Below are 27553 nucleotides of genomic sequence, written 5' to 3' on the forward strand. Positions count from 1 at the left end.
CCCTGTGTGATGCTTTGGAGATCCAAAATCACAAAGACTATCCAAGATCGCAGTTATTTAAGTCTGTTTTTCTTGATTATTTGTTTGCCTATTTATTCTTTTATTCTCATATGGCCAGAAAGATGCATGGAAATAGACACTAGGGGGCCTCCATCGTGCTCACACGTGTCTGTTTTCACCACAGTTTACGTAGGTCCACAACAGTCTGCATTCCTTGTTTAGTTTACACTCATTTGCTACAGAGCTAAGCCACCCGCCCTGATTCTCTTGCGCAGTGATCTTCCCTCCACTCCTAGGCCTCCCCACCTCCACACCGATTCCAGAATCTGACCATTCTCTCTGCTCCCAGGAGAGTCGGAGGTCGCCCCTGCTGTGGTTCCCACAGCTCCTGCACTGACCTGGACTGGTGGCCTTATCACACTCTACCACCTTATTTCTTGACCACTTTCTCTATCCAAATGTGAGTTCTTGATGTGAGGAACCATATTCCATATCTTATCAGTGGTTCCTACATGGGCTTCACATATGTACTCAACATGTTAAACATATAAGAGAATGAAATAAAATGGCAAGTATTTGCTCAGTACTCCAAGATTTACAGCATCCTTTTAAGTCTTGCAAAAAAGTAGATGGTATTCCCATTAGAAACGTAAGGCTTAAGAATTGTTTATTGTCATTACTATTATTATCATTATTTATTGATTTCAGAGAGGAAGGGGGAGAGAGAGAGAGAGAGAGATAGAAGCATCAGTGATGAGAGAGAATGATTGGCTGCCTCCTGCACAACCCATATTGAGGATTGAGCCCAAACTGAACCGTGACCTCCTGGTTCATAGGTTGATGCTCAACCACTGAGCAACACTAGCCAGGAAAGGCTTAAGAGTTTAAAGAGGTCAAATAACTCACCCAAGATCACGGTGCCATTTAGTATTGCTGTATGATCAATGATACCAAGACATACTGGCTAAAACCAACTTTTATTTTGCCCCAAATTTTTTGGCTTAGGAATTCAAGCAGTTCTTGCTTAGTCTCTCATGCGATTATAGGCAAACACCGGGTTAGGTGCAGTTATCCAAAGACTCAGCTGGGCTGGACTTCCCGGGGGACACTGGCAGGGCTGGCCGCTGACACCATATGTTGGCTAGGAGCTCAGCTGGGGCTGTTGACTGCTGCTGCTACCCCTGGCCTCTCCAGCATGGACGTCTTTGGGCAGGCAGACTTCCTGGATGGTGATTGGCTTACTCAATGCAGCCCTCTCAAGAGAACCAGGTGAGCACAGCTCTTCCGACAGGGCCTGGGAAGATCATAGCCTCACCTTTGTCACTCTCTTTTAGTCCACCCGGATTCAAGAATGGGAGGTCCCATCTCTCAATGGGAGCTGTGGCAAAGACTTTGGGGACTATGTTTATAACCACTATTGTCCCTGGCTGGGTAGCTCAGTTGGTTAGAGCGTCGTCCCCATGCACCAAGGTTGTGGGTTCGATCCCTGGTCAGGGCACTTACAAGAATCAATCAATGAATGCATAAGTAAGTGGAATAACCTTTCTCTCTCTCTCTCTCTCTCTCTCTCAGCAAAAAGTAAATTAAAAATAAAATTGGCAAAATTGAAAAAACGCACAATATAGTAACCAAATTAAATAACCAAACTCCAAATCCATTTGGTTTGGTTTTTTTTTTTTGTTACCCTATGATGGATTTTCTTCAGCTGAAAATACAATTTTTGATGAATTATTGAATTGTCTGTGTTCCAATGTCATGCCTGAGTGTAGAGGAGAAGGGAGAACACTTATCTCTCCAGGATGACCTCTCTGCCCTTAAGTCTGACTAACAGGAAGAGGGTTATTTGGAAACAATATGTCTTGGGCAAAAATATATATCTTAGTCATACATTTAACCGGGAACAGGATACTGGCTTTAATCTAATAAATGCCATAGACTGCTTTATGTGCTTTAATTTAAAATGATTCATATTCATTAAGGAAAGTTTGTAAAGTTCCTAGAAGTACAACCAGAAAAATACAAATTTCCTGTAATGCCATCACCCACATACTACTACCAGCATTTAAAACTCGCTCTAATTTCTTTCCAAGCTCGATATATAGTTTCCTATGTGCAATTTAAAAATCAACTTTATTAAAGTGTATTTTATGTAAAGTACACTGCATCAATGTAGAGGATACAATTCAACGAGTTTTGGAAGCTGTATATACCGGTGAACATTTCCATCATGATATGCATAGCTCTCCATTTATTTAGATTTTTTTTCATTTTAATTTCTTTCACTAGAGATTGCTTGGGACCTTTGGTAGCACATCCTTCTTCCCACTCACACCAGGCACCCGGCGATCTGCCCTCTGTCACTCTAGCTTGGATTTGCCTCGTGTAGAATTGCATCTAAATGGGATTGTACAGCATGTCATTTCTGTGTCTAGTGTCATTCATTCAGCTTAATGGTTTTGAGGCGCATTGGTATGGATGCACATGCCAGAAGTTCCTTTTAGTGATGAATCTGCTTTATTCTACACTAGAGGCCCGGTGCACAAAATTCGTGCACTGGGGGCAGGGGGTTGTCCCTCAGCCCAACCTGCACCCTCTCCAATCTGGGACATCCCTTTCACAATCTGGGACTGCTGGCTCCCAACTGCTCACCTGCCTGTCTGATTGCCCCTAACCGCTTCTGCCTGCCAGCCTGATCACCCCCTAACCACTCCCCTGCCAGCCTGATCGACGCCTAACTGCTCCCCTGCTGGCCCGATCGTCCCCAACTGCCCTCCCCTGACAGCCCGGTCACTCCCAAATGCCCTCCCCTGCATATTCCCTCTTTATTAGATAGGGTTTTTTCTTTAACATATTGGACAGCCCTAACTGGTTTGACTCAGTGGATGGAGCGTCGGCCTCAAGGGTCCCAGGTTCAATTCCAGTCAAGGGCATGTACCTTGGTTAGGGGCATATACCCAGTGGGGAGTGTGCAGAAGACAGCTGATTGATGTTTCTTTCTCATAGATGTTGCTAGCTCTCTATCCCTTTCCCTTCCTCTCTGTAAAAAAACAATAAAATATATTTTAAAAAAACATATTGGACAGTGTACCAGCCGTGGTCTTGACAAACCAGTAAAAATGTAAACCCAAACTAAAAGTGTCATAAAATAAATCCTTAAACAGGAATTTCATGAGACCTTGGGAAGGTGATATCATGTGGTTGTTTCTTCCTTTTTTCCTTCTCTTTCTTTTTCTTGATGTTTCATCTTTTGTCCTTTCTTTCTTTTCTCCTTTTATTCATTTTCTGTCCTCTCTTTCTCTTAACATTTCCGTTGGTAGAATTGTCAGTACCTGAATCTGTCTTGCTTCCAGAAGACGAAGAAGAAGGAAACACACCGTCATCTGAAGAAAAAGATGATCTATGTTGGGATCAGTGGTGTTTCTGGTTTTGCTCTTTTCCCAGTTTGTCATTTCTGACACCTGGCATCTTTAGGACTTGTTAATGGGCACTTCTTATTCATGTCTACAAAACCTCCCTGCCTTGGTGAAAACTGTAAGGGAAAAGGCCTTCCTGGGTGGGCTCAAGCCCTGCCCGAGGTGCTGAGGAACCAGGGCAGGGATCGCCCTCCACTGCCCTTGCAGAGCCAACCTCTAGGGTACTCTCCAGTAATGTAACTGCAATGTCCCAGTTTGCCTTCAGAAATTAGTTGTAAGTTACTTTCAATGGGAAACCCTACCTCAGACATTTCCTTTGCGGTTTGTAAAGATTTTAAACAAAACCCATTTACCTCACTAACCTGGTCAGAAGTTTCTACCCAATGGGTGAAGTTTGCTGGGCAGTGTCGCCCATCTCCAGTCACTCCACTGGGGGCAAGGGAAGTTCCAAGGCGGACTCCCCTAGGCTGCCAGTGGGGCAGGATCACTCGCCCAGTCGCAGGTGCTTCTGAGGCTGAGACCCTGATGCTATAGGTGTGTGTGTGTGGGGGTGCGGCTGCCTCCCAGGCTGACACCCCAGGCTGCCACTAGGTGCGGCTGCCTCCCAGGCTGACACCCCAGGCTGCCGCTGGGAGGGGATCGCTCAGTGGGGGTGCGGGCGCTTCCCAGGCTAAGACCTGAGGCTGAAGGTGTGTGTGTGGAGAGGATCACTCCTTGGAGAGTGAATTTGTTTCTGTTTTTTTATAAAAAGTCAGGAGGGCCTCTGGGCAGCATTCTGCCAGGCCGCTTATGCTGCCAGCTCTCAGCAGCAGCCCTCCCTGGGACTGGGGGACTCCGGCGGGCCTGAGAGAACTGGGCGCTGCCACCTTGTGGCTAAGGGCGCCGCCATTTTGTCATGGAGTGATGGTTAATTTGCATATTACTCTTTTATTAGATGGGATATTCACCTGTGTATGGACATTTGGGTTTACTCCATTTTTTTGCTCTTGTGCATACATCTGCCATGGACATTTATGTACAAGGTGTTGTGTGGACATGCTTTTATTACTCTTTAGTAAAAAACTACGATTGGAATATCTGGGTCACATATTTGTTGTAGTTTTAACTTTTTGAGAAACCGTTTTTATTTCAAAGAAGGTGCAGGATGCCTGTTCTCATCAGCAGCGTGTGCGAGTCTGGTCGGCTCCAAAATCTTGTCAGAATGGGCGAGGCTGATCCTTTTGAAAAACCTAGGCATTCGGTGGTTGTGGCTTGTTATCTCTTGTAGCATTATTTGCATTTCCCTGGTGACTAAAGATTCTTCAGTGAGTATTGCCATTCTTAGGCTTGTTTGTTGAAGTGATTCTTCAAATTATTTGCCAGTTTTTAAAACTGGGTTCTTTATCTTTTTAAAAAAGGATTATCAGGAGTCTTTGTATATTCTGGATACAAGTCCTTTGTTGGATATATGTATTACAGTATTTTCTCCTGTTCTGTGGCTCCCTTTACCTATTCTTAGTGGTATCCTTTGAAGAGGAAATTTTTTTCATTTTTACAAATTTCCAAAAACCATAATTTTTTTCTCTTATGGTCTATGCATTTCATTTCCTGTTTAAGATCTTTACCTCTGCCAAAATTACAAAGATTTTTCTCCTGTTTTCTTCTAGAAGGTTTATAGTTTTAGCATTTACATCTAGTTCTGTGAGCCATTTTGTTAGTTGATATGTGTGCATGCTGTGAACTAAGGGCCTATGTCCATTTCTCATAGCAAGTGGCTCTCCACTTGTTCCAGCACCATTTGTTGGAAAGACTTTCTCCTGATACCTTAATCAAACATCAGTTGTATATATTTCTGTGCTCTCTATTCTCTTCCATTGATCTATACGGCTATCCTTTAGCCAATAATATACTCTTGCCACACATATGGTAAAATATAATGAATTCTAATATAGCTTTTAAAATTAATGAATTAGATCTACATATATCATTTAAATTCTGAAATTATAATATTAAGGGAACAAAGCAAATGGCAATATAATACAAACTATATGACTATTAGAAACCCATAAAACAATAATCTGTAGTATTTTGTAGAAACTCATGTTATAGAAGTATTTCTTTTAATTTGACTATATATATATATATATATATATATATATATATATACACACACACACACACACACACACACATGTGTCCTAGATAATAGTTGCCTCCAATAAAAGTAATTAATTAAAAAAATAATATACTCTTGGTTACTACAGTTTTATAGTAAATCTTGAAAACTGGTCATGTTAAGTACTTCAATTTTGTTTTATTTTAAAATTGCTTGACTATACTAGGTTATTTGCATTTCCATATAAATTTTAGAATTATCTTGTCAATTTCCATCCCTCCCCCCAAAAATGCATGCTGGAATTATAAGTAGGACAGCACTTAACCTACAGGTAAGATGGCGGGGAAATTACATCTTTATAATGTTCAGTCTTGAAATCTGCAAACATGGTTTGTATATCTCCATTCATTTACATTTTTTATTTTAATTTCTTTTAACAGTTTTCTATTCTTAATGAAGAGCTTTCACATGCCTTTTCTTAAATATACTATTAAGTACTTAGAGTTTCTTATACTATCATAAGTAGAATTGATTTTGAAATTTTACTTTCCAATTATTTGATGCCTGTATCTAAACATATAATTAACTCCTATATATTAATCTTTTATCTTTCAACCACTCTAAAGTCACTGACTGTGTTTTTAATTCTAAAAACCATGTCATCTGCAAAAATAATAGTTTTATTCCTTCCTTTCTAATCTGTCTGCTTAAAAAATTTTGTTGGCCCTATTGAAATGGTAGAGTAAAGGGGTCTCTGTATGTTGGATTTTCAGCAATTTGACTATAATATAGGCTCTCCCCACCCTATGTTCATCCTGTTTGGTGTCCTCGGAGCTTTATGAATTTGGTAGTTTATCTCTTAGACTGAATTTGGTTATTTGTAGTCATTATATTTTTATTTTTTTAAGACTGTGTTCTCTCTCCTCACCTTCTGAGACTCCATTTATCTATATTTAGAACATCTGATGTGGTCCCTTGAATCCCTTAGACATTATTTACTCTTTTGCAATCTTTCTTCTCTCTCTTCTTCAGATTGGTCTTTAAGCCCAATGATTATTTTCTATGTTATCTTCATTCTATTTAAGCCCATCCAGTGATTTAAAAAATATTCATAAATCTGTTTCATAATGATTTTATATATTTTCCTGCTAATAATTCTTACATTTTATGTTCATTGTAATCATCTTTGCTTTACCTACCTGAGCACAGGTGGTGGTGTGTTGAAGCCCTTATGCACCTGACTCATCTTAAGTTGGCCTCTGCCCATTGTCTTTTATCTTGGGAATGGATGGAACTTTCCTGGTTCACCACATGTTGGATAATTTTGCATCGAATGCTAGAAATTGCGAATTTATTGCATGAAGATTTTTGGATTCTATTTCTCCCAAGAAAGTTGATGTTTTGTTTTTTGCAGGCAGTTGACTTGGTTAGACTCAGGCTGCCGTGCCTGGGGAGAGCAGCCGTTGTTTTTTTCTTTAGCTGAGCTGGTTGGAGTCTGCCTTACACATGAATGATTCAGAGGTCAGCCGGAGACATTGCAGAAATTACACACCGATTGTGAGGCACTTCCGTGGGCTGCCCCTTTTCTCCCTGGTGGACTTGGTGGATCTGAGTGGGATCCATCCACTGGGTCCTCAGTTTGGAAAGACAGCAGATTTTCTCTTGGTGCTTCAGTTGCCCTGAGCCGTATGGAAATTGCAACCTAACCTCAGGGCAAAGCTGGATGCATGGGAGGTTCCGCCTATGTTGCCTGCTTTCCCCATGTCTCAGCTCCTTTCTACTAGTAAAACATACCTGCTTTTGTTATTTCCAGAGCCTTCGAGTAGTGCTTTCGTATTTTGTCCAGAATTTATTCTTATCTGTAGGGGGGTTGGTCCGTGAATATCTTCCAGACCAGAAGCAGAATCTCCACTATATTCAGTAGTATTCATTTTGCAATATAGAATTTATGTTTTTGACCCCCCCCCCCTTTTCTTGAAATCTGTATTGGACACAGCATTTTCTATAATATCATCATATAGGCTCATTTAATATTCCAACATAATTAACCATTCCACTCAAGTTTCCCATTAAGGTTATTTTCCATTTTCTTATATTTATAAATAGCATTGCAATGAGTATAATACTGCGTAAATCTTTTTCTGTATTTAGGATGGTTCCCTTAGGGTGAATTCCCAGAAGTGGGTCAAGAGGGATGGACATTTTTAAGGCATTTCTTTATATTGCCAAATTGCTTCCCAAAAGGGCTGTACACATTTACACTGCTTGCAGCAATTTGTGAAAATAATTATTTCATAAAACCCTTGTCAGCACTGGATATTATTAAACGAAGAAATAACATTTCTATTTCAAAGAGGAAGAATTATAACCAAGTACTTACGAATACACATACTATTTTCATGCCCAAGGAGAGATTTTTCTGGTTTTATGACTGGGGAGTCTAAAATGAAATACATGTATTAAGAGAGGAAGACTCCGAAAAATGGAAATCTGAACAAATATTTAAAGTGAATAACAATGAAGGAGGAATTTGGGGAGCATGAAGAAGAAAACATGTTTGCACAGAAAACTAAAAGATGGAGAAAAGGCCAAACTTATGAAAATACTCCCCAAAAGGCTGAAACTTCAAATTTGTCAGTGCATAGTGGGGACATTTGAAAGAAAACAAACAAAACTAACACAAGCTTTTAAAATTGGTTTTGAAACAATAAGAACAAGAATATGATTGTCCCGTTGCATGAAACAACGGAAACCTTATTACCAGATGAAAGTACAAAACTAAATTCATTCTGAATCTGTCAGATCTGTCACTTTTATCAGAAAAAAAAAATCTAAAAACTAGGAAAGGGAGAGCGAAGATGCTTATAGGAATGGAGTGCTAACACTCAGAGGGGGTTCTGAGCCTTTACTTTGAAGTGTCTGCCTCAATTTCCTTCTCCAGACCCAACCCCGCAAATTACTTCTCCCTGGCTAAATTAATTTGAAAGTATGTTTTCAGAACTACAGAGTTAGTTATACTCACGGAAGAATCGGAGTTTTAGGTAGAGGAGGTTCTAACATTCTGAAGAAGAACTAATCTTACCCTGCATGCCAATAGTTGATGATGCACCATTGAAACTTTATTTTCATTCTCAAGAACAATAAGGTCAGTGCACATAGTGAACACGCAGGGAAGGGAAGCTGAGAGCGCTAGAAGCCATCATGGGTTCACTCAGAATAAGTCACCAGGCCGACTGCATTTCTGCTTTGAATAGCTTTGTTGCACAGGGAGATACCACTGACACAGGATCTGAGTGTCAGCAAGATATTTGATAGAGCTTTCTCGTGAGTGTATTCATTTCTTAAATTATGTTTTTATTTATTTTTAGAGAGAGAGGGATAGAGAGATAGAAACATCGATGAGAGAGAAACATCAGTCAGCTGCCTCTTGCACACCCCCTGCTGGGGATCGAGCCTGATGTGCCCTGACTGGGAGGTGAACCATGATCTCCTGGTTCATCGGTCAATGATCAACCACCGAGCCACACCGCTGGGCATAAGTGTATTAATTTTTACATGTATGTATCTGAATAGTCTATCTCCCAGGTAAGTGCAGGCCCTGTGATGGCAGGGAGTATGTCTGTTTCACTTCCCAGTGCATATTCCCTGCCCCACTGCCTGGCCCGTTGTAGAATCTCAACAGATATTTACTGAGTTTCTGTTTCCTAAGGGGGAGACTGTAGACTGCTTGGTAGTAGGGTCAGATGCTTCATATGTATTTGATTACATGTACTGGAAGAGTTTGTATTATGGGGCTGATGTCAACCGGAAGGGAGTTCTCTAGCCATGAGCTCTCATGGTCTGTTCTCATTCAAGTCTCCTCAACGCTGATGCCTTTGCCTTAGATCAGGGAAGACTCGTGTGGGAGACTGAGCATAGCAAGGACCGAAATTAGCCTTCCCACCCAACCCCTTCTCATCATTGACTGGGTGGCCTTGCCCAAGACAAAAAACCCTTGCAGACATCAATTTCTTAATATTAAAACAAGGATATCAGCACCAACCTAATTATATTCTCCTATGTACTGTATGCTTTTTACACAATAAACTGCTAGTCTGTGGCTTCACATGCTGTAAACACTCAGTAACTATTTTTTTTTTCCTTACCTGCTGCTCCTTTCATATTTATCCAATTCACAGAGGGCGTGCTGTCAGGGAAGAGAGAAAACATCAGGTCATAGGATTAGTAGCAAAAAACTAACTTGAGACACCAGAAGAAGGGCCAAAAGATACAGATGCAATTTGGTGGTAACAAAACGTTCTTTACTTTGATTTAGAAAAATCAATTCTTCAAATACAGGGTGGGAAAGACTAGAATTATTTGCAGTGCGTGTGAAGAAAGAACCGAGGGCACATTGAGTGCAAGTCCGCTGCCCGTACAGCAGAAGAGTCCTGGGCCGCATTATTGTAAGTCTCATGTCCACAGAAAGGGTGGTGAGAGTCCATGTCTCTGTGTGGGTCAGCTCACACCTGGGTTGTCATGCCTAGTTCTGGGCATCAAAACTCAAAAAGGACTTGAGCAAATTCAACTGAATGAGTTTGAAATATGGGATGCATATCAAAATCACAAGCATGAACAATGATATAATAGCCGGAGTCGTAGAGAATATAGTGAGATAATCACTCCTGTGGACAGCTGGTCAGGATGAAATTGGTATAACCTTTCTGAAAGACATCTTGACATGGATCAAAACCTTTAAATATGTCACTATCTTTTGACCAAGCCATTCATCTTTCTACTCTCAAAACATTCTACACTTGGATGCATAGGGATGTGTAGAAAGAGATATCTTTTAGGAGTGTGCAATGCAATATTATAGTGAAAAACCAAAAACAACATAAAAATTAAACAATAGGGGATTGTTTACATAAATGAAGATCCATTGATACAGTGGGATATTGCAGACATTAAATATTAGTCTAATCAATACTTAATGACATGGGATAATGGGTAAGATATAGATATATTTTATTTAGCTTAAATTTCCACAAATGATCTTAGTTCATGTTAAAACAAAAAAAGGAAGAGAGAAAGGTAAATAAAAAGATAAAAATCTCAGTGTTCAGAGAACACTATTAATACTTTGGTGGAGATAGGTATAGATACAGTTACAGATGAAGATATTGATACACATGTAAATCTAGATGTATATCTAGGTGTGTACATATACATACATATATGATATAATGTAATTTATGCAATAGCAAAAGTGCAAAGCATATAGTTGGATCCCAGTATGTATTTCTGATATAAGTGAATGAATAGATATATGCTTAAGTATTTTAAACAACATTTACAAAATGTACTCATAAGACAGTAAAATCCAGTTGTTAAAAACTTGCAAATAGATGCATGGTTAGAAACTAGAAATAGAGAAGTCAGATGGAAGTGATAGTATTATTTTTATTTTCTTCTTATTTTCTCAAATTTTCTACAATAAATATGCATTGACTTTGTAATCCAAAAATAGACATAATTTTTGTAAAGCATATGATGTGAGGAATGTTGAAGGTATTAGTAGGAATACTAAATTGTATGGAAAGATTCTAATGGGCACATGAGCAATCTTTGGCCACCTGAAGGGCCATCGTATGGGGTCATGAAATCACCTGAGCCTGTGATTCCAACCAGCTGGATAGAGCCTAGGCGCAGCCTTGGGCAAACTACGGCCCGCGGGCCGGATCCGGCTGTTCTATCCTGTTCTCTTGCTCTCCCCTCCGCTCCTTTACTTTGAATTTATATTAGTTCACACAAACACTCCATCCATGCTTTTGTTCCGGCCCTTCGGTCCATTTTAAGAACCCATTGTGGCCCTCAAGTCAAAAAGTTTGCCCACCCCTGGCCTAGAGAGTGGAAACTCCAGGGAACTTGATTTTTGGCCAACCTCACAGGCCCACATCTGCTCTTCCATTCTATTGTACCTTCTGGATCGGCCTCTGCATTCTAATATCTGCCATTTATGACCTGTGTGACCTTGAGCATGTCATTTGTAGTGTCTCTCACACTCAGTTTTCTCATCTTTCCAATGGGGACAACAAAACTTATCTCCTCCATTATCCTTAGGGTCACATGAGTTGCTATCTTTGGGGAGAAAGTAAAGGTTTGTTAAGTGCTATATAGTATTTGCTAGATGTTCATGTCTTTTCCAGCCATACAGTATGTTAATAACAGGACAGACTTAGGACTTGGGTCTCTGGACACCCAGTTCATCTTTCCATTGCCCAGTGCCGCCATATGGTAACAGATGACAGGTTAGAAGGAGTGTGGATGTTTTCATAGGACTAGGCAAGGGGAGTGTTCTGGTTGCCACACTTAGTGCCTGAAGACAACAATAGTCCTATGCTCATGGATTCTAGGAGCCATGAATTGATACAGGCGAAAGGGGAGAGAGGTTGTCTCAGCTCCACAATGACCAGCACTCAGCAGGAAATACTCAGACACCTGTGGGCGACTCCAATGGCTGGGGGCTGGAATCAACTAGAAGCTCCTTTTCTCACATGTTTGCCCCCTTGCCTGGGTTGTTTGAAAAGCTGGGCTCAGCTGGGACTGTCGACTGGACCACTTACCCTCAGCCTCTCCACATGGCTAAGACTTCTCACAGTGCCGTGGCCAGTTTCCAAAGAGGGAGTCAGCATCTATAGTCAGCATTTCAAGACAGCCATGCAGAAGCTGCGCTGCCTCATATGGCCCAGTCCTAGAGGGTCGGTGGAGTCACTTCCTTTGCAGCCTCTTTATTAAAAGCGCACTCCTGCTGCAGTCCAGGTTCAAGGGCCTAGAACTACTCTCCATCTTTGACGGGGGAGCAGCCAAGTCCCGTTACAGAAGAAAATGTGGGATGGGAGAGTGTGCTGTGGCCTTCTCTGGAAAATCCAGCCTCCCGCAGGGAGTGGAGGGATGTTCCAGAAGGTGAGGCTGTCCCTTCATGACATGCTGAGATGAGCTTGATTGGAGAGCCTCTCCTCCATAGATAGATTTTGGGGCCAGAATTTGAGAATAAATTGAGAGATCTCTCTTGTTTAGTGGGATGGCCATCTCTGAAATGGCCATTTTACAGAAAAGGTCAGCTGAGGGATGAGCTTATCCTGCAGCAGTAAACAACCAATTTTTAAAAATAAACATCACTTTTATTGTCTTTTTTTATTCGTATTCATTGGAGGGAAATTAAAAATGCAGATGAGCAACAGTAAGGAAAAAAAATGTTAAATGCTCCCAATCTTACTATCCAGAGAATAACCTTAATATATTTATTTTTATATGTATGTTTATATACATATATATGCATACATTTACATACTTTCTGTGTGCACATTTTTTAAAACAGAATAGGATCGTTTTGCACTTACAATTTCCCAATATGCTTGTTAAAAGTTACTTCCTAACTCTTGATCGTGAACATTTCAGAAAAACTTTTAGTTTTCTCTTGTCCATTTTTTATACTACAATGTATTTGTTTTTGTTGGACACACTCAGTGGAAGTCGCACTAAATACCTGCACTTGTGTATAAGTAAGTGACCATGAATGTCCTCTTGGCATTCTTCCCTGGATACTTTTTCACTCAACAATGTATCATGGAGAGGACTGCATGTCAATAAATATAGATCTATGTCACTGTATTTAATGGTCTCATGAAAGTCTATTTTAGAGACGTGCCATCGTTTAAATCGGTTCCCTGTACGTGGGCCTCTGGCCATTTCTACTTTTTTTTTCTGAAGTTTTAAATAATCACGTTTAATTATATTTTACCATAAAGAATTTTTAACCGTAAAGATCAGTTTAAAAAATTCAACATGGGTCCCCAGAATGCTCCAGGGTCATCTTTCCTGAGGGATCAGATAAACCATGTTTGAATTCAGATCCTGTGACTGCAGATATGGGTCTTCGCTTCTCTCAGCCTCTGTCTCCACATCTGGAGAAATAAGAATATGTGGTCACATGTGCATAACGTGCCTGGCACTGTGCCTGGCATATGGCAGTGCCCGATGGCAGGTAGCAGTTGAGGTCAGAGCCTTTCAAGGGGTGGATGCCTATGCTCATCACAGGTGTAGCCCCAGAGCTCAGAACGATGATCCCTTGTGTGGTTTAGGAGGGACTGGAAGTTATGGCTGCTTTGGTCCTCTTTCTAGAGCTGGTACCATTTGCATTCCCTGGGCGGTTGGGGGTCAGGTGGGTTTTTACATTCCCAAGCTGCATATTTTCTATCTGGCGCATTCCTGGGCATTCTGAAAATGTAATATCGCTGTCACCAGCTCGAGGAAGACACAGAGCCTGAATAATTTAACATGTCACCACCATCCATCATGATAGCAAGAGTGCAGGCGATGGAGGGTGGATGAGTGGGCCTGCCGAGGCCGCCGAGCAGGACAGCCCAGTCAGAGAAGGTAGGCCTCAGAGAACAGTGAGTTGATTTCACAGGCCCAGGAAAGACCGCTCAGCCTCGCTCCTGCTCCAGCCTCTCCCATCATATGACTCTCAACTTGCTTGGCTGCCCCAGTTCACTCCAAACTTGGGCTCAGGTTCCTAGTTTGCTGCCAGATGTTGGTGTCATCTCTGGGAGCCTCGAAATGCCTCTGAATATCTTCGTTTATTTATCAGTAAAATTGAATTCCCCTGTGGTGGGCGTAGCATCATGCCTGGAGTATCTTAATAGCTTCCTCACCAGAAAGGAAGCTCCAAGAAGTCAGGAAGTCTTGGAGTGCTGTTCGCCGCCCTATTCTCAATGTCTAGAACAGTGTCTGGTATGAACAGACACTGAGTTGATAATTATTAAATGAATGAACAAGCAAATGAGTAAGTTATCATTATTATTATTATTATTTTGAGATGACCAGTGGGTCCACGACAAATGGAAGAGTCACCCACTGCTTTCTGAAGCATGGGGTCAAGACTCAGGGTGCCAGAGCTGGGTCCCTTTCAGTGTGGCTCAGTCTTGTGCTGTTACAAAGAGAACAGATGGCCTATTTTTTTTTAATATTTTACTTGTTGAGCTAAGATTCACATGACATAACATTATCCATTAACTATTTTAAAATGTATAATTCATTGCCATATTATAAATTCACAAGCTTATGCAACTGTCACCTCTTTGTAGACCCAGACATCTACATTCCACTCGAAGGAAACTCCAGACTCATTAATGATCAATTTGTATTTCTCTTCTCCCTCTGCCCAGCCCTGGCTGCCACCACTGCTTTCTGTCTCTATGGGTTTACTGATTTTGGATATTTTATATAAACAGAATAGTATGACATATGAACTTTTAAATCTGGCTTATTTTTTTTTTTCACTTAGCAGAACTTTTGCAAGGTCTGTCCACATTATACCATATCAGCATTCCCTTTTTAGGGTTGAATAATATTCCATTATGTAGATATTCCACATTTGGTTATCCATTTATCAGTGAGTGGACATTGGTGTGTGTGTGTGGTTTTTTTTTTTCCTACCTTTTTGCTATTGTAAATAGTGTTGCTGTGAACATTCGTGTAGTGGAATGCCCTGTCTTCAATTCTTTGGGGATAGCCCTAGGGCAGAATGACGAGGTCATGTGATAATGGTGTGTTTAACTTCTTGAGGAATTGTCAAACTATGCTCCACGGTGGCTGCACCAGCTTGCATTCCCACCAGCAATGTATGAGGGTCCAGTCTCTCTACATCCATTCCGACACCTATTCTTGTCCCATGCGGTTGATTATGGTCAGCCTGGTAGATGTGAACCGGTTGCTTTCCTTTGGCTTTGATTTGCATTTCCCTAATGACTAATTTTTTTCATGAGAGCAGAGGGTTTTCAATGAGACAGAAGCTAGGTTCAAGTTTGAGGGCGATGCCCTTTGTAGCATATGTGATCGTTGATAACGCAGCCGTGAAATTCTGAAGGTTGGATTGCCCTCTGTAAACCTCAGATGATCCCTGCCTCTCAGACCGCTTGTGGAGTGTGGGTGAGATACTGCATAGGCAGTGCCCAGAGCAGCGCACGTCCCGCGGAGGTCTGTGCGTGGCCCATCTTCTTCACGGCGCCACCTCATCTCATTCGGGACCAGCAGAACCAGGGCCTCCTGGAACAGGGCAGGGAACCTTATGGCTCCTCTTCTGCCCTCCTGCCAGTCTCTGGTCGTTCTCACTTTCTCTCGGCTCCTAAATGGAAGTACGTGAGCAGCCCTGAGTAATGAATGGCTGTACTTCAGGTCACGGAGTCAACAATTTCATATTAAAATGTTGGCAGAGGGGGCCCTTTTCCATTCGACTGAATCCTCTCCAAGTCAGTCTGTACCTGGTCTGTGGCCCCGTCAGGTTATGTGGACACTCAGAGGCTAGACGTCCTGGGTGGCTGCCACCTCCTCAGGATGCCACAGAGGCCAGGGAGTCACCACCCATCCCATGGGTGCTTCTTTCCTCCTAATAAACCTGGGCAAGCCTCGAATAAATGAATGTGCCTTACCATCCCTATTTGTGGTCTATGTGTCAACTATTTACCTGCAGTACATGTACCTTCCCTCATAATATCCATGTGAGCTGAGAGGTAGTGTCCCTCTTCTTTTAAAGATGAATTCAGAGAGGTTAGGTGCCTTGCCCAAACCCACTCCGCTAATAATGGAGACGAAGAATTAGAACTCAGGTCTGACTTCAGTGCCCTGATTCCTTCCCATAGACGTGCATGACCTCCCCGGGCTGGTGGATGAAGCCAGTGCAGAAACCCGCTCGAGACTAAATGCCTTGGGACAGAAGCAATGGCCATTGTCTTTTAATGGAATCTGAGCTGCACCATTTTTCTTCCAAGTCACATTAAAAAATGATTCAACACCTTCGTGGGGCCCATGGCTTATTCGTCTCTCTCCTGTGCCCAGATCCTGGTCCTTAATTACGCTCAGGAATAGTGGCTGTGCAAGTGCTGCCAGACCGGCGTTCCCCGCCACAGTGGGCGCCTGACGCCTGGCTACTGTCTACTGAGGTGTGCTTATGTATAAAATGCACACTGGATTTTAAAGACTTACTATGCAAAATCTATAAACTATTTCAGTATCATAATTTACACTGATTCCATGTTCAAATGAAAATGTTTTTAGTATATTGGGTTTAATACAATATATTCTGAAAACTAATGTTTACTTTTACCTTTTTAACGTGGCTACTAGAACATTGAACATTGCATGTGTGGTTTGCATGGTATTTTTAATGGACAGCTTGGATAGAGGCAGCCTCGCTGAGCCTCAATTTCCATTCTGAAAATGGTACCTTGGTAGTTAAGGGGGGAGGTGAGGGTCAGATGGGTGGGGATGGGGCAGGGGAACTGGAGAAGCATCCACGGTAGTCAGGGGCATGGCATGTATGTGCTTGGACACGTGGATTGCTGGAGGCATCCCTAGGATGTAGCTAAGGCTGAGTTCCTACCAATAGCACAATTACACAGGTTCACAGCAGGAGCTATGGGAAGTGGAAAACGCACACTGGCATTGGGAGCAAGCCACAGACCTGCGTGCCACTATCATGCCTTTCCTGGTATGCACATCTGTGAGCTCATTCTCCTGCTCCAGAAGCTCCGGTGACATCCATCATCAGTGCTCCAGGTCCTTCCACGTGTCCTCTAGCATGTCCTTCCCAGTCAGTGCTCCACCCAATGGGGCTGCCACCTGCCCACACTTTCCACCCAGGGGTGCCCCAGCTCTCACCTCTCCTTGGAACTCCATTTCCTTCCATCGAAGCCTCATCCATCCTTCCAGCCCCGACTCCATCTCTCTTCCTCCACAAAGTCTCTCAGGTCACCTGTGTGGTGACAGTTTGTTCTCCCCGTGTTCTGGGGTCTTGAAGTGTGGAAAGCATTGCCATGAAGCAGGTTAAGAGCATCATGGGACCCCATTTGTCACCGTGACTAGCTTATGATGCCCAGGTTGGCCAGGACCAGTTGTATCTCTGTATGTCCAGTGTCTGGCTCTGGACCTGGTACACAGTAAGCACTTGGCTGAAATGTGTGTGCAATCAAGTTGCCTAGAGTGTTTTCTTAGAGGCAGCCCCATCGCACTAAGCAACCAATATAGCTATCAATTATTTAGTAGCCACCATGGGCCAGGCACTTCACATGTCCTGTCTCCTTTCATCCTTAAGGCAATCCTGCAAGGTTAATAGTTGTTGTCCCTGTTTTAGCAAGAAGGAACCTGGGGCCCAGAAAAGGGTTGTGCTTCCTCAAGGTCACACCGCCCTGGGGCTGCCAAGGCATGAACCTCAGCTCCTTCCCTAAGCCACGCCCACCACATGGTGTCCTGTGATTTAAGGAAAGAAGTCAGGGTGGGGTTGTCCATCTTGGGAAGGAGGAGGGTCTAACAAGCTGCTGAGGCCGTGATGACTGATGGATGTGCTTCCTCGCAGGGGGCATCAGCTTTGGGAGAACCAAGGGGACGTCGGGGTCAGAGGCAGACGACGAAACGCAGCTGACGTTCTACACGGAGCAGTACCGCAGCCGCCGCCGCAGCAAAGGTAACGGAGGCCTTGGGAGGGTTCCAGAACCACTTCATAGGAGGAAAACCTGGGCGGCAGATTTCGTGGTTAATGACAGACCCTGAATCTTCTTCACCCTGGTGGTACCAGTCCAGTCGGCACTGAGCTGGGCAGCGAAGCCCTGGCTAGACTAATGGCCATCACCATCCCCTTTCCCTTCAGCCTTTGTGTGCTTTCTGTCCCACTTCCTTCCTCTAAGGACTTAGGGGTGATTTTTTTTTTTAAGTTTGTGCAGTTACAGAAAATGCAGCGCAGGAAGTGAAGTAACTAAGAGAATCAGATGGAAAGGGAAGAGGAAGAAGGACAGTTATTGAAAGGCAGGTTAAGTCGCTGCGGGGTAACCTGTGCCATACTGCTGGGTGGTTCTCAGAGCCAGCTGACGGTGTAAGGCAGGATTCTCAGCCATCAAAGGGCCAAAGGAAACACACTCAGGCTACAGGACAGAACCAGCATTTATTCAGGAAATTCTACGTACCTGACACCAGGACCAGAGGGACAGTTGGGCCCTGTGAACACAACACCCTGTCACTCTCTGGGCTGTGCCTCCAGCAGGTGAAACTAGTGTCACCGATTGATTATTGCTCACAATGACGCGCAACGTAAACATCAAAACACTGGGGCAGGGCTAAATCCACCAAGGGCTGAGGTCCATCATTCTCGGGGATAAAATGTGCTCTGAAGAGAAAATAGACCGTATTTCAGGCAGTCACCTGTGAATATAGTTCCTCACCCCTGAGCGTTTTTGTAAGGATGAGAAATTAGCAAGTTCAAGATCTTATTCCTGGAAGAGAACCTGGGGTGCAGCATCCCGGGGATGAAGGGCAGCTCTGTGGGCTTGGAGCAGGCCCTGGAAAGAAGCAGGGTCCTGCCGTCGCTGGTTTGGCTCAGTGGGTAGAGTGTCCGCCTGCAGACTATGGGGTCCTGGGTTCGATTCTAGTCAGGGGCATATGCCCGGGTTGTGGACTCGATGCCCAGTAGGAGGTGTGCAGGAGACAGCCAATCAATGATTCTCTCTCATCATTGATGTTTCTCTCTCTTTCTCTCTCCCTCTCCCTCTCTCTCTCTCTCTCTCTCTCTCCCCTTTCCTCTCTGAAATCAATAAAAATATATTATTGAAAAAAAAAAAAGGCAGGGTCCTCTGGCAACCGCGAAGGCAGCTCATCAAGGCACATGGCAGCCTGTGGCCCTCGTGCCTCTCCAAGAAGTGGTTGGGGAAGTGCCTGTGTTTGGGAAGAGGCTTCCCCACAAAATGATCCTGCGTTCATTCCACCCGTGCGTGATGGTGTTCCAAGAGCACAGATGGCACAGCTTCTCTGGGCTCCTTAGTTATCTTCCTTCCCTACACCTCAGTCTCCTCATCTGTGAAGTGGGTCTCATAACTGCCTCACAGAAACTTGAAGATGGATTTTGGTTATGATATATTTAAAAAATGTATCGTGGCGCCTGGTATATATTAAGGGCCAAAGAAGTAGATGTTATTAATGTCAGTTCACTTCTCGTTGTTTTCCACATCTCGCCATTCCTGGTGCCTTTCACTGAAAGGTCCCCGCGTGGGGGTGCCTGGGTTGGCACATCACCTGGGAAGGTTTTGCAGCCTCTGCAGCCATTCGAAGAAGTGGCCTTGCCTCCCACTCCTCCCCGCTTCTGGGCTGGCTGGTGTCTGCGGCATTGGAGATTTAGAAGTTGATGATGGATGATTCTTGACCTGTCTTCTCCCTCTCCCCAAACTGCTGCCAGAATTCGGCTGGGCAAGGTGGTAGGTCTCCTCTGCAGGACTGGGCTATTTATAGCTCATTGGGAACGCATCCATCATTGAGCGTTCCCCTCGTAAATCAGAGGTAAACTTAGCAAAGCAAAAGCAAACCGCAGGACGTGAGGGAAGTGACTTGGCCCGGTGCCTCCGTACACTCCAAGGCCGGACTGTGTTTCCAGGATGGCGAGGATGCCAGGGCTGTGGTGCCCCGCCCCCCGCCCCCCCCCCCCCCACCACACACACACACCTTCCTCCCGGCCCTTTGCCAGCTGAATGCCAGAGCCATTTGCTTCATCTCCACCCTCCACATATTGTCCAGAGTGACAGTCCCTCTCCCTCCACCTCTGGTCCCCCCACATCTTTCTCTTCGTCCTCAGTACCCCTCTTTCTGAGGGCCCTGCAGGGGACTGAGTGGTGCTGGGGAAGATTATGATACAATTTCTGGGAGAAAAAGTATAACCAAATGTTATCTGGGTGGTTCTCACTGTCCCAGCTTTGAGAGGAAAGAGACAGATGGGGGGGGCACCAGAGAAATGGGGGGAGTCTTCCCAGAAGAGTTGAAGCTGGAAAGTGACCTGGGCCCAGGTAGGGCTCTGTCGCTGTCCACCCACACACGCGAGCCAATAGTCTCGGTATTCTTGTCTCTGAAATGGGGTGGCAGTGCCTTCCTCTCAGGTAATTGTGAGGATTGAGTGGGAACAAAGGCATCTCCTTTGTAGCTATAAATCTCGGCAATAAGTTATTCCTTTTCCCATCATAGCCGTCCTAGCCCCTGTCACCTACATTCTTTGTTTAAAAACTGCTAAAGTCACCTTCAATGGCCTCACTTAACTGTCTTCCAACCCAGCAGCATGTAAGTAGGGATCCCGTGGCTTCTCTGCTTAGAAGGTGGAATGTGAACTTATTTCCACCTACAGACCTCTGAGGGTCCGGCCTGCCCGTCTCCCCAGCGCGGTTATTCCTCCCATTCAGGCCTCCTCCCCGGCACTGTCCTACCAGAACCTCCCAAATGTTCCCTCCTGGCACACTGCCCTGCACTTTGCCTCCCTCCCACTCACTGGCGTCTCCAGGGAAATGGTACGCTTCAGGGAAGCCATCCCCACACCGAATTCCCTGTTAATTCTATTCCAGTTCCTGTGTTCTTCCCCTCTGTAGATCTCATGCCGCTTTAACTTTACATTTGCAGGAACGTCCTCTGGGCTGTATTTGCACACCACACTGAACCGGGCGCTTCACAAGGATGGGTGCATTGTCCTCTGTGCCCAGCTTTCCATCCCGGGCACCAACCACATGGATGGGTTGAGAGTGGGAACTGCGTGAATCGCTTTCAATGGATGAATGGTTAATGAATGAATGACAGGCATGCCTGGCCCGGGGTCTGGATGGCTATAAATGCCCAGGGTGGAGGCTGATTTTGTGGCGCCTCCCCTTGTTTTCTCTCCATTGTCACTCGCTGGAAGTGGTCCACTCTCCTTTCCCTTCTCCCTCCTGCTCCTGCTGCGCAGCACGGAGGCCTCAGCCCTGCTCATTCTTTCACCTCCAGGTCGCCAGGGAAGGCCGTCAGGTGGCATGCCTAGTAGGGGAGGAGGGGCTGAAGACTGATGTGGGAAACCCACTCTGCCTAGGTGCTTGGAGCACATTGGAGGGTGTGACATTTGAAGAGATGTAGCAAGTCCAGGAGGCTCCCTGGCAGGGATGGATATACCTAGTGCTGATGGTAGAGAGAGCAAAGGAATGGGAGAAGAGAAAACACATCAAGCAGGTTTTTCCTACCTGGATCTCTCTTTTCAGCATGCCCCATGACAGGGCTAGAAGTGACATTACATTCCGCTGGACCTGGCTGTGAATCCTGACTTTACCTCATCGCCTGTGTATAGCTGGGCTTTTAGCATTCTGGAGCTTCCCTCGGTATCAAATAGAGCTGTTGACACCTACGTCACAGAGTACTCACGCATGGAGACAGAAGGTTCCAGAACTCACCCAGAGGTCCTCAAGAAATTTTGTTCTTTCCTCCTAAAATTTCCCTTTCCTTGAAAATATTCTGAACCCCATACTGAATCAGCTAAAATCTGATTTGGGGCAATAAGATCCACTGGACACGAGACTTATGGTATAGTCTGAGAAGCACCTCTGGCTCCTCTGAGCCTCAGTCTCTTGGTAAGGAAAATGGGTATGTTATTCAGCGGTTTCTGGTATGGCCAGGCGGAACCCTATCCCCAAGCAAAGAGCTGTGGCCATCAGCATGGTGAGGGCGTAAAGGCAGAGACAAAGGGGCTGAGAAACAGAGACTTAGAGACCAGGTGTGTGTCCAGTGGGATTTCCTAAAGCAGGAATCAGCAGCCTTTTTCTGCAAATGGCCAATTACTAAACATTCCTTGGCTTTGCAGGCCAGATGGTCACTGTTGGACCTATTCTGCTCAGCCGCTGGACCTTAAAAGCTGCCATAGACAGCACACAAACGAAGGAACGTAGTGTGTCCAAATGACACTTTATTCCTAAAACAAAAAACAAAAAAAAAGCAAAACAACAACAACAAAACATACCAATACAACAGTTTGCTGGCCTGTGCCCCAGATAATCCATTCGCGCCATACAGGTGGCCCTCACCTGTAGGACTGGTCCAGGAGGCATGGGTGACATGCCACAATGATTTGTGAAGTGAATCTGGTCTCATATCAGACATGTCCTTGCTGCCTAAAGAAGTCCCTTTGTCAAGCAGAAGTAAATAACAATTTAACCCATCACTTGCTTGGATTTGCCTGTTCTCATGGCGTTCTACAAAAGCAACCAATGAAGTAGCTGGATATGTAGGTACCCAGTGGGCAGAGTTTCGCCCTTTCTTAACCGGAGATGACACGACAGACAGCCAGAGGCACTGGGCCCAGGGTGAGGAGGTGCGTATTGAAGTCTGTAGCCCCAACCCTGACTCACCCAGGGACCCTTGGCAAACGTGCCTCCTTGGAGCCTGAGCTTTTCTTTCTGTCAGACAAGGATATTTATGTCTCATGTCATCAAGCTCATTCTAGTCTAACCTAGACTTATGGAATAAATGCCTTCTAAGCATGATGCGGGGCATTGTGGGAAAGGGGTCTGGGGGAGCTGCAGCTCACACAGGTAAGCGATGCTGAAAAGGATAGGATAGGGCGTAATTGAAGGTCCCCATGAAAAGTGCAGACAGCATGGCCAGTCCGGGCACAGTGCTGAGCAGGAGGCAGAGCAGACACCACTGCTGGGAGACTCCAGCAGTGCAGGCACCAGCAGGGGCCTCCTGGCCCAGCTCTGCTGGCGGCTGTGTGGCCTTAGGCTAGCTTCCTCCCTCTCTGGTCCTCGTTCTTCTCAGCCACTGGCTGCTTCACCAGTTCTAGTAAGCAAGGTTTTCTGATTCCTAATCCTATGGACTTTCCTCTAAGCTTTGCTGATTATTATTCATCAGCAGAGAGAAGCAGGGCATGAGTGTTCCTTGTTTAGCTTATTTGTTTTAGGTGCTTGTTTTAATTTGGCGTTTCTTAAGCTGAGATTTTTCTATCATGTGGATGTGTACATTTTTTTCTTTTTGATTCTCCCCTGACAAAACACGTGCACACGCACACACACGCATGCATGCACACACAAATGAATCCTATTTAGAAGGAAAAGAACAGGTGAGGGAATGTTCAAGCCACATCTGCGGCAAAGGAGGCCTTTGGGGATGGCGGGTAGGAGACTGTTCTGAAATATGAGCTGAGAATGCAGAGACGGAGCGGGGACTCCAAGGAAGTGGGGTGGGGTGGGGCGAAGGGGTGAAGGCTGGGCCCCGACAGAGCAGCACCTGCCACGGGTGCGGACAGAGCTGCATTCACTGGCCAGGGGATGGACCAGATGCCAGAAACTGAGCAGCATCCATGTCTGTGGTATCAGGATTGATGGCAGGTGGGCTGGAGAAGCAGGCAGGAGCCCCTCCTTCATCCGTCACTTCGCATCAGACCACAAGGTGTTTTCAGTCCAGCGATAGATCGTCCATCCAGTCTTCTCTTTCATGCACATGGAAAGCAGGGCTCAGAGAAGGGGAGCATATTGCCCAAGGTTAAACTGTTGCCTTTCCTGTTCACAACAGGTGAATCTGGGCAAAGAACTATGCATGGATGTTCTCTGTACTCCTCTTATCCCTGAAGCTGTACTGTAAGTTTGAACTTATTTTCACGCCAAAACCTTAAGTAATCGGGGGTCCTTCTAGGTTGCTTACAGGCTTCAGAATCTGCAGCAGACAGAGGTCCACATCTGTGCTTTGCTATTTCCAAGCTGTGTGGCCTAGGACAAGACACTTGCCTTCTCTGAGCCTGTTTCTCTTAGGGAAAGGAGGACGTATCCTGGCATTAGTCCTGCTACCTCTCCTCAGTCTCACTGAGAAGGTTAGAGAAGGTAATGTATGCTGAGGACATGCGTAGGCAGTGTGCCTGCCATGTGATCACTGTTCACTAAGTGGTAACCCGCTAAGTTAAGCCTGGGCCAGGCACGGCTCCATGGCCCTTTCCCAAGGTGCTGGCCTGCAGATTGGTCTTGCTTCTGGGGGGGGCGGGGGAGAGGAGGGAAGTAGACATTCTCATTTTCACTAAAAGCATGAATTTGGTGGGCGGGGCCTCTCGGGGGCATTGTGGAATGGCTTTTTCTTCCACCGTCCTAAGGACTGGCCTGAGGACAGCCTCTTGCACAGGTGTATCTGCAGGCTCCCTCTGTCCGGCTGTAGGACAGACCCCTAGGACCCTCTGCTCAGAGGAGCACACACGGAAGACATAGATTTCCACTCCTTCCCTCTTTATCAGAACTCTTGCCCCGGTCATTAGCTTTTGGTGATTTGTGGTAGGTGAATGCATTCCTCTCGAAGGTTCCAGTAGCTTTTTGGAGAGATTCTGGTTTCCCTCATGGGGAGATGAGGTTGGAATTTGGATTTCTCTTGCAGAAACAACAGTAAAATGCAGAAACTCAGCTTTGATCTCTGCCTGCATTTGGCCCTATTTAACGAGATATTAGAGAAGAGAAAATTATGTATTCATAAATTGCATTGGGCTAAAAAAAAAAAAAACACTTCTGTCTGATGTTTCTTTTCTCCCTCTCAAACCTCAGAGGAAACAGACATTGGCTTTTGTTGTTGGGGTTTTTTTTTTGTTTTGTTTTTTTCTCTTAAAGGTCCCTTTCAGACTCTCTCTCCCCAACCTGCAGAAACATCAAGCAGTCTGAGCAAATGAGGGTTCCTTGAAGGCAGTGAGGGAGCCAGACAACTTCAAAAACTCCCTCCCAGCCCTGTGCGGCCTCCAACACACTGCTTCCATTGTTCTCCACCCTCTTCCTCCTTTGTGATGAAACCAGCTCTGAAACCAGCTCCGCACCTGACAGCCGGGCATGGAAGGGAGGGAGACGGCTGTCAGGAATCAAATGGGAGACCAAAGGCGATAAAGCAAACATGTTGTTTTTAGTTGCTTACACTAGCAAGAAGGAATAATCAGTCTTTCTTGCCTTCTTGTTTTTCAAGGAGGCTCGGCAGGATTTCTCCCCCTTTTCCCTACACTGAGAGATTGTGACTGCCCACGTCTCAAATATGTTCCCTTAGGGGTCACGCAGGGGCTTCATCTCAGATGAGGTTTGGGTCTCTCTTCCAAAGGCACGGACGGGGTCATTGACGGAATTCATTTCTTGTAGCTGAGTGACAGGCGTGCCTGGTTCTTGCTGCTGTCAGCCAGGGACCACACCCACCTCCTACAGGCCATTCTCAGGCCCTGGCTCACGGACCCTCCCCAGGTAGCTCACAGCATGGCCCCTGCTTCTCCAAGGCCAGCAGGAGAGCATCTGCTACACTTTGACTCTTCCAGCAAAGCCCCAGGCTCTTTGGAGAGCTCTCTGGGTCTGGCCAAACCTATCCAGATACATTCACGTACGTTTAACTTACAGTCAACTGATTTGGGACTGTAATTACACCTGAAAAATCCCTTCATCGCAGTCATAGAGTGATAGGCCATCATTTTTAATCACAGAGTGATAGTCCATCATTTTCATATTCATGAGGAGAGGCATATACAGCGTTGAGGAGGTAGATGGGGCTCTTGGGGACCATTTTAAAACTTGGTCTCCCATAGGGAGGTAAATAAAGGTGTGAGAAGAAGAGATTATCCTAAGGAGAGGGTAATGAAGAGGGTGAAAGTGTCATGGGTTCTAGGTTGCCAATGTCCTTCTCTCAACATCTCGGGTGCAGTCAAACCACCTGGTTCTCCATGGACGGAAGCAGATACCACAGCTCAGCAGCCTTTGTCGTGGGACCAGCTAAGAGGCTGCAGGACGTAGGGATTCGGGAAAGCTGTGTTGCTAACGCAACAAGCATGACCATGTGCAGGGCCCAGAGACACTGGGGAAAACCCATTCCGAGTCAGACTCTGGTGAAGAACTTCTCCCTCGTGGCTCCCATTGAGCAAATTTGCTAACCATCTTCCTCCTCTAAATAGAGTAGATTTTAGAAAACATGGGGCCAACTGTGGCTCTTGCAGTCCAATGCCAGGGAGCCCTGGGCAAGCCTCTTTGGCTCTCGGTCCCTTCATTCGGGACGCAGTGTTTGAATAAAATGCATGCAAGGCCTCTTCTATCTCTGAAATGGGTGCTTTTAGTCATTTGATGCACATTGTAGATCCCAGGAACAGTGGCCTCTCCAGGGAATCAGGGGTGAACAAGACATGGGTCCAGCCTTTACAAAGCTTCTCTCATCATTGTCTGTGAAGAAGTTCAGACCAATGACTGCAAAGCTCATCTCTCCACTCTCAGGCCGTCCAGGGAACTGAAGTGTTTCCACCGTTTTGGGGGTGGCATGCGCATTGTTTTCACCAAAGTAAAATGATGCAATAATACTACTAGAAGAAAACAGAAAAAAAAGAAGCAAACAAGAACTTTCTAGACCAAAGAGTTCATTGAAGTTTCCCCCACCCTCATTTACATACACTTTCCCATCAACACACCTGTAAGCAACACTCACATTTGTACTTTGTTATATCATGACCATATTTTTTTCCATGACACTTTTCATGAAACTCTAAACCTGATGATAGTCATTATAGCATAATCAGATTCACTGAAAAAATTAGAATGAGCCTAAATGTCCAACAATACGAGACTGACTTAAGTAAATTACAGTGCATAAATCTGATGGAATATTATGCAGCCAAATAACTGGGAAGAATGTTTTTTTTAAAAAAGGGTTGAACTTAAATACCACAATGAGTACTTTTGAGGACAAACAGAGCAATTTATTTAAACAGCATACATGGGCAGATCATGATAGTTATATATGTGTGCATTTATTTATCCTTCTGTCTGTCATCAACACCCTGCCTATTCCCAAAATGGGTTTGAGGTGGGTGGGTTTACTGGAGGTAGCCCAGTGTACAGTCTTTATGGCCTTTGAGGCCAAACACAGCTAGTTAGGAGTCTGGGCAGAGTAATCTTGGGAAGATTACTCTAACCTACTGGCCTCTGCTTTCCTCTACTGTGTAGTGGTATACTCGTAGGTCCTTCTCCTAAGGTTGGTTTTGTGAGGTTGAAATAAAACAAGTATAGCATTTAGCACAGGTCTTGGGAGGCAGTAAGTGATGAATAAACAGTAGCATCCAGTCCTGAAACTTCACTGTATACACAGGGAGACCGTGTCTCAGTAGCTAAGTCAGATTACCTTAAAGATGTAGTATGTCTTTAAATTGATTTGAATTCTTGAAAAATGTTGTCCATCCATTATTCATTCAAACCGTTGTGTCGGT

At 44.8% G+C, this 27553-nt stretch overlaps 1 protein-coding gene across 3 annotated transcripts in view; it reads left to right on the forward strand.

The window, feature by feature from the left end:
* The window catches only part of ASTN2 (astrotactin 2), a 765958-nt gene that overhangs the window by 243610 nt on the left and 494795 nt on the right, over positions 1-27553 (forward strand). For all 3 annotated transcript variants that reach the window (XM_080667806.1, XM_080667807.1, XM_080667808.1), the window contains one exon: positions 17903-18010. In XM_080667806.1, coding sequence (XP_080523932.1) covers positions 17903-18010 — 108 coding nt within the window. The remainder of the gene's footprint in view (positions 1-17902; positions 18011-27553) is intronic.

Source organism: Plecotus auritus (genome assembly GCF_963455305.1).
Source record: "Plecotus auritus genome assembly, chromosome: 5".
Taxonomy (NCBI): domain Eukaryota; kingdom Metazoa; phylum Chordata; class Mammalia; order Chiroptera; family Vespertilionidae; genus Plecotus; species Plecotus auritus.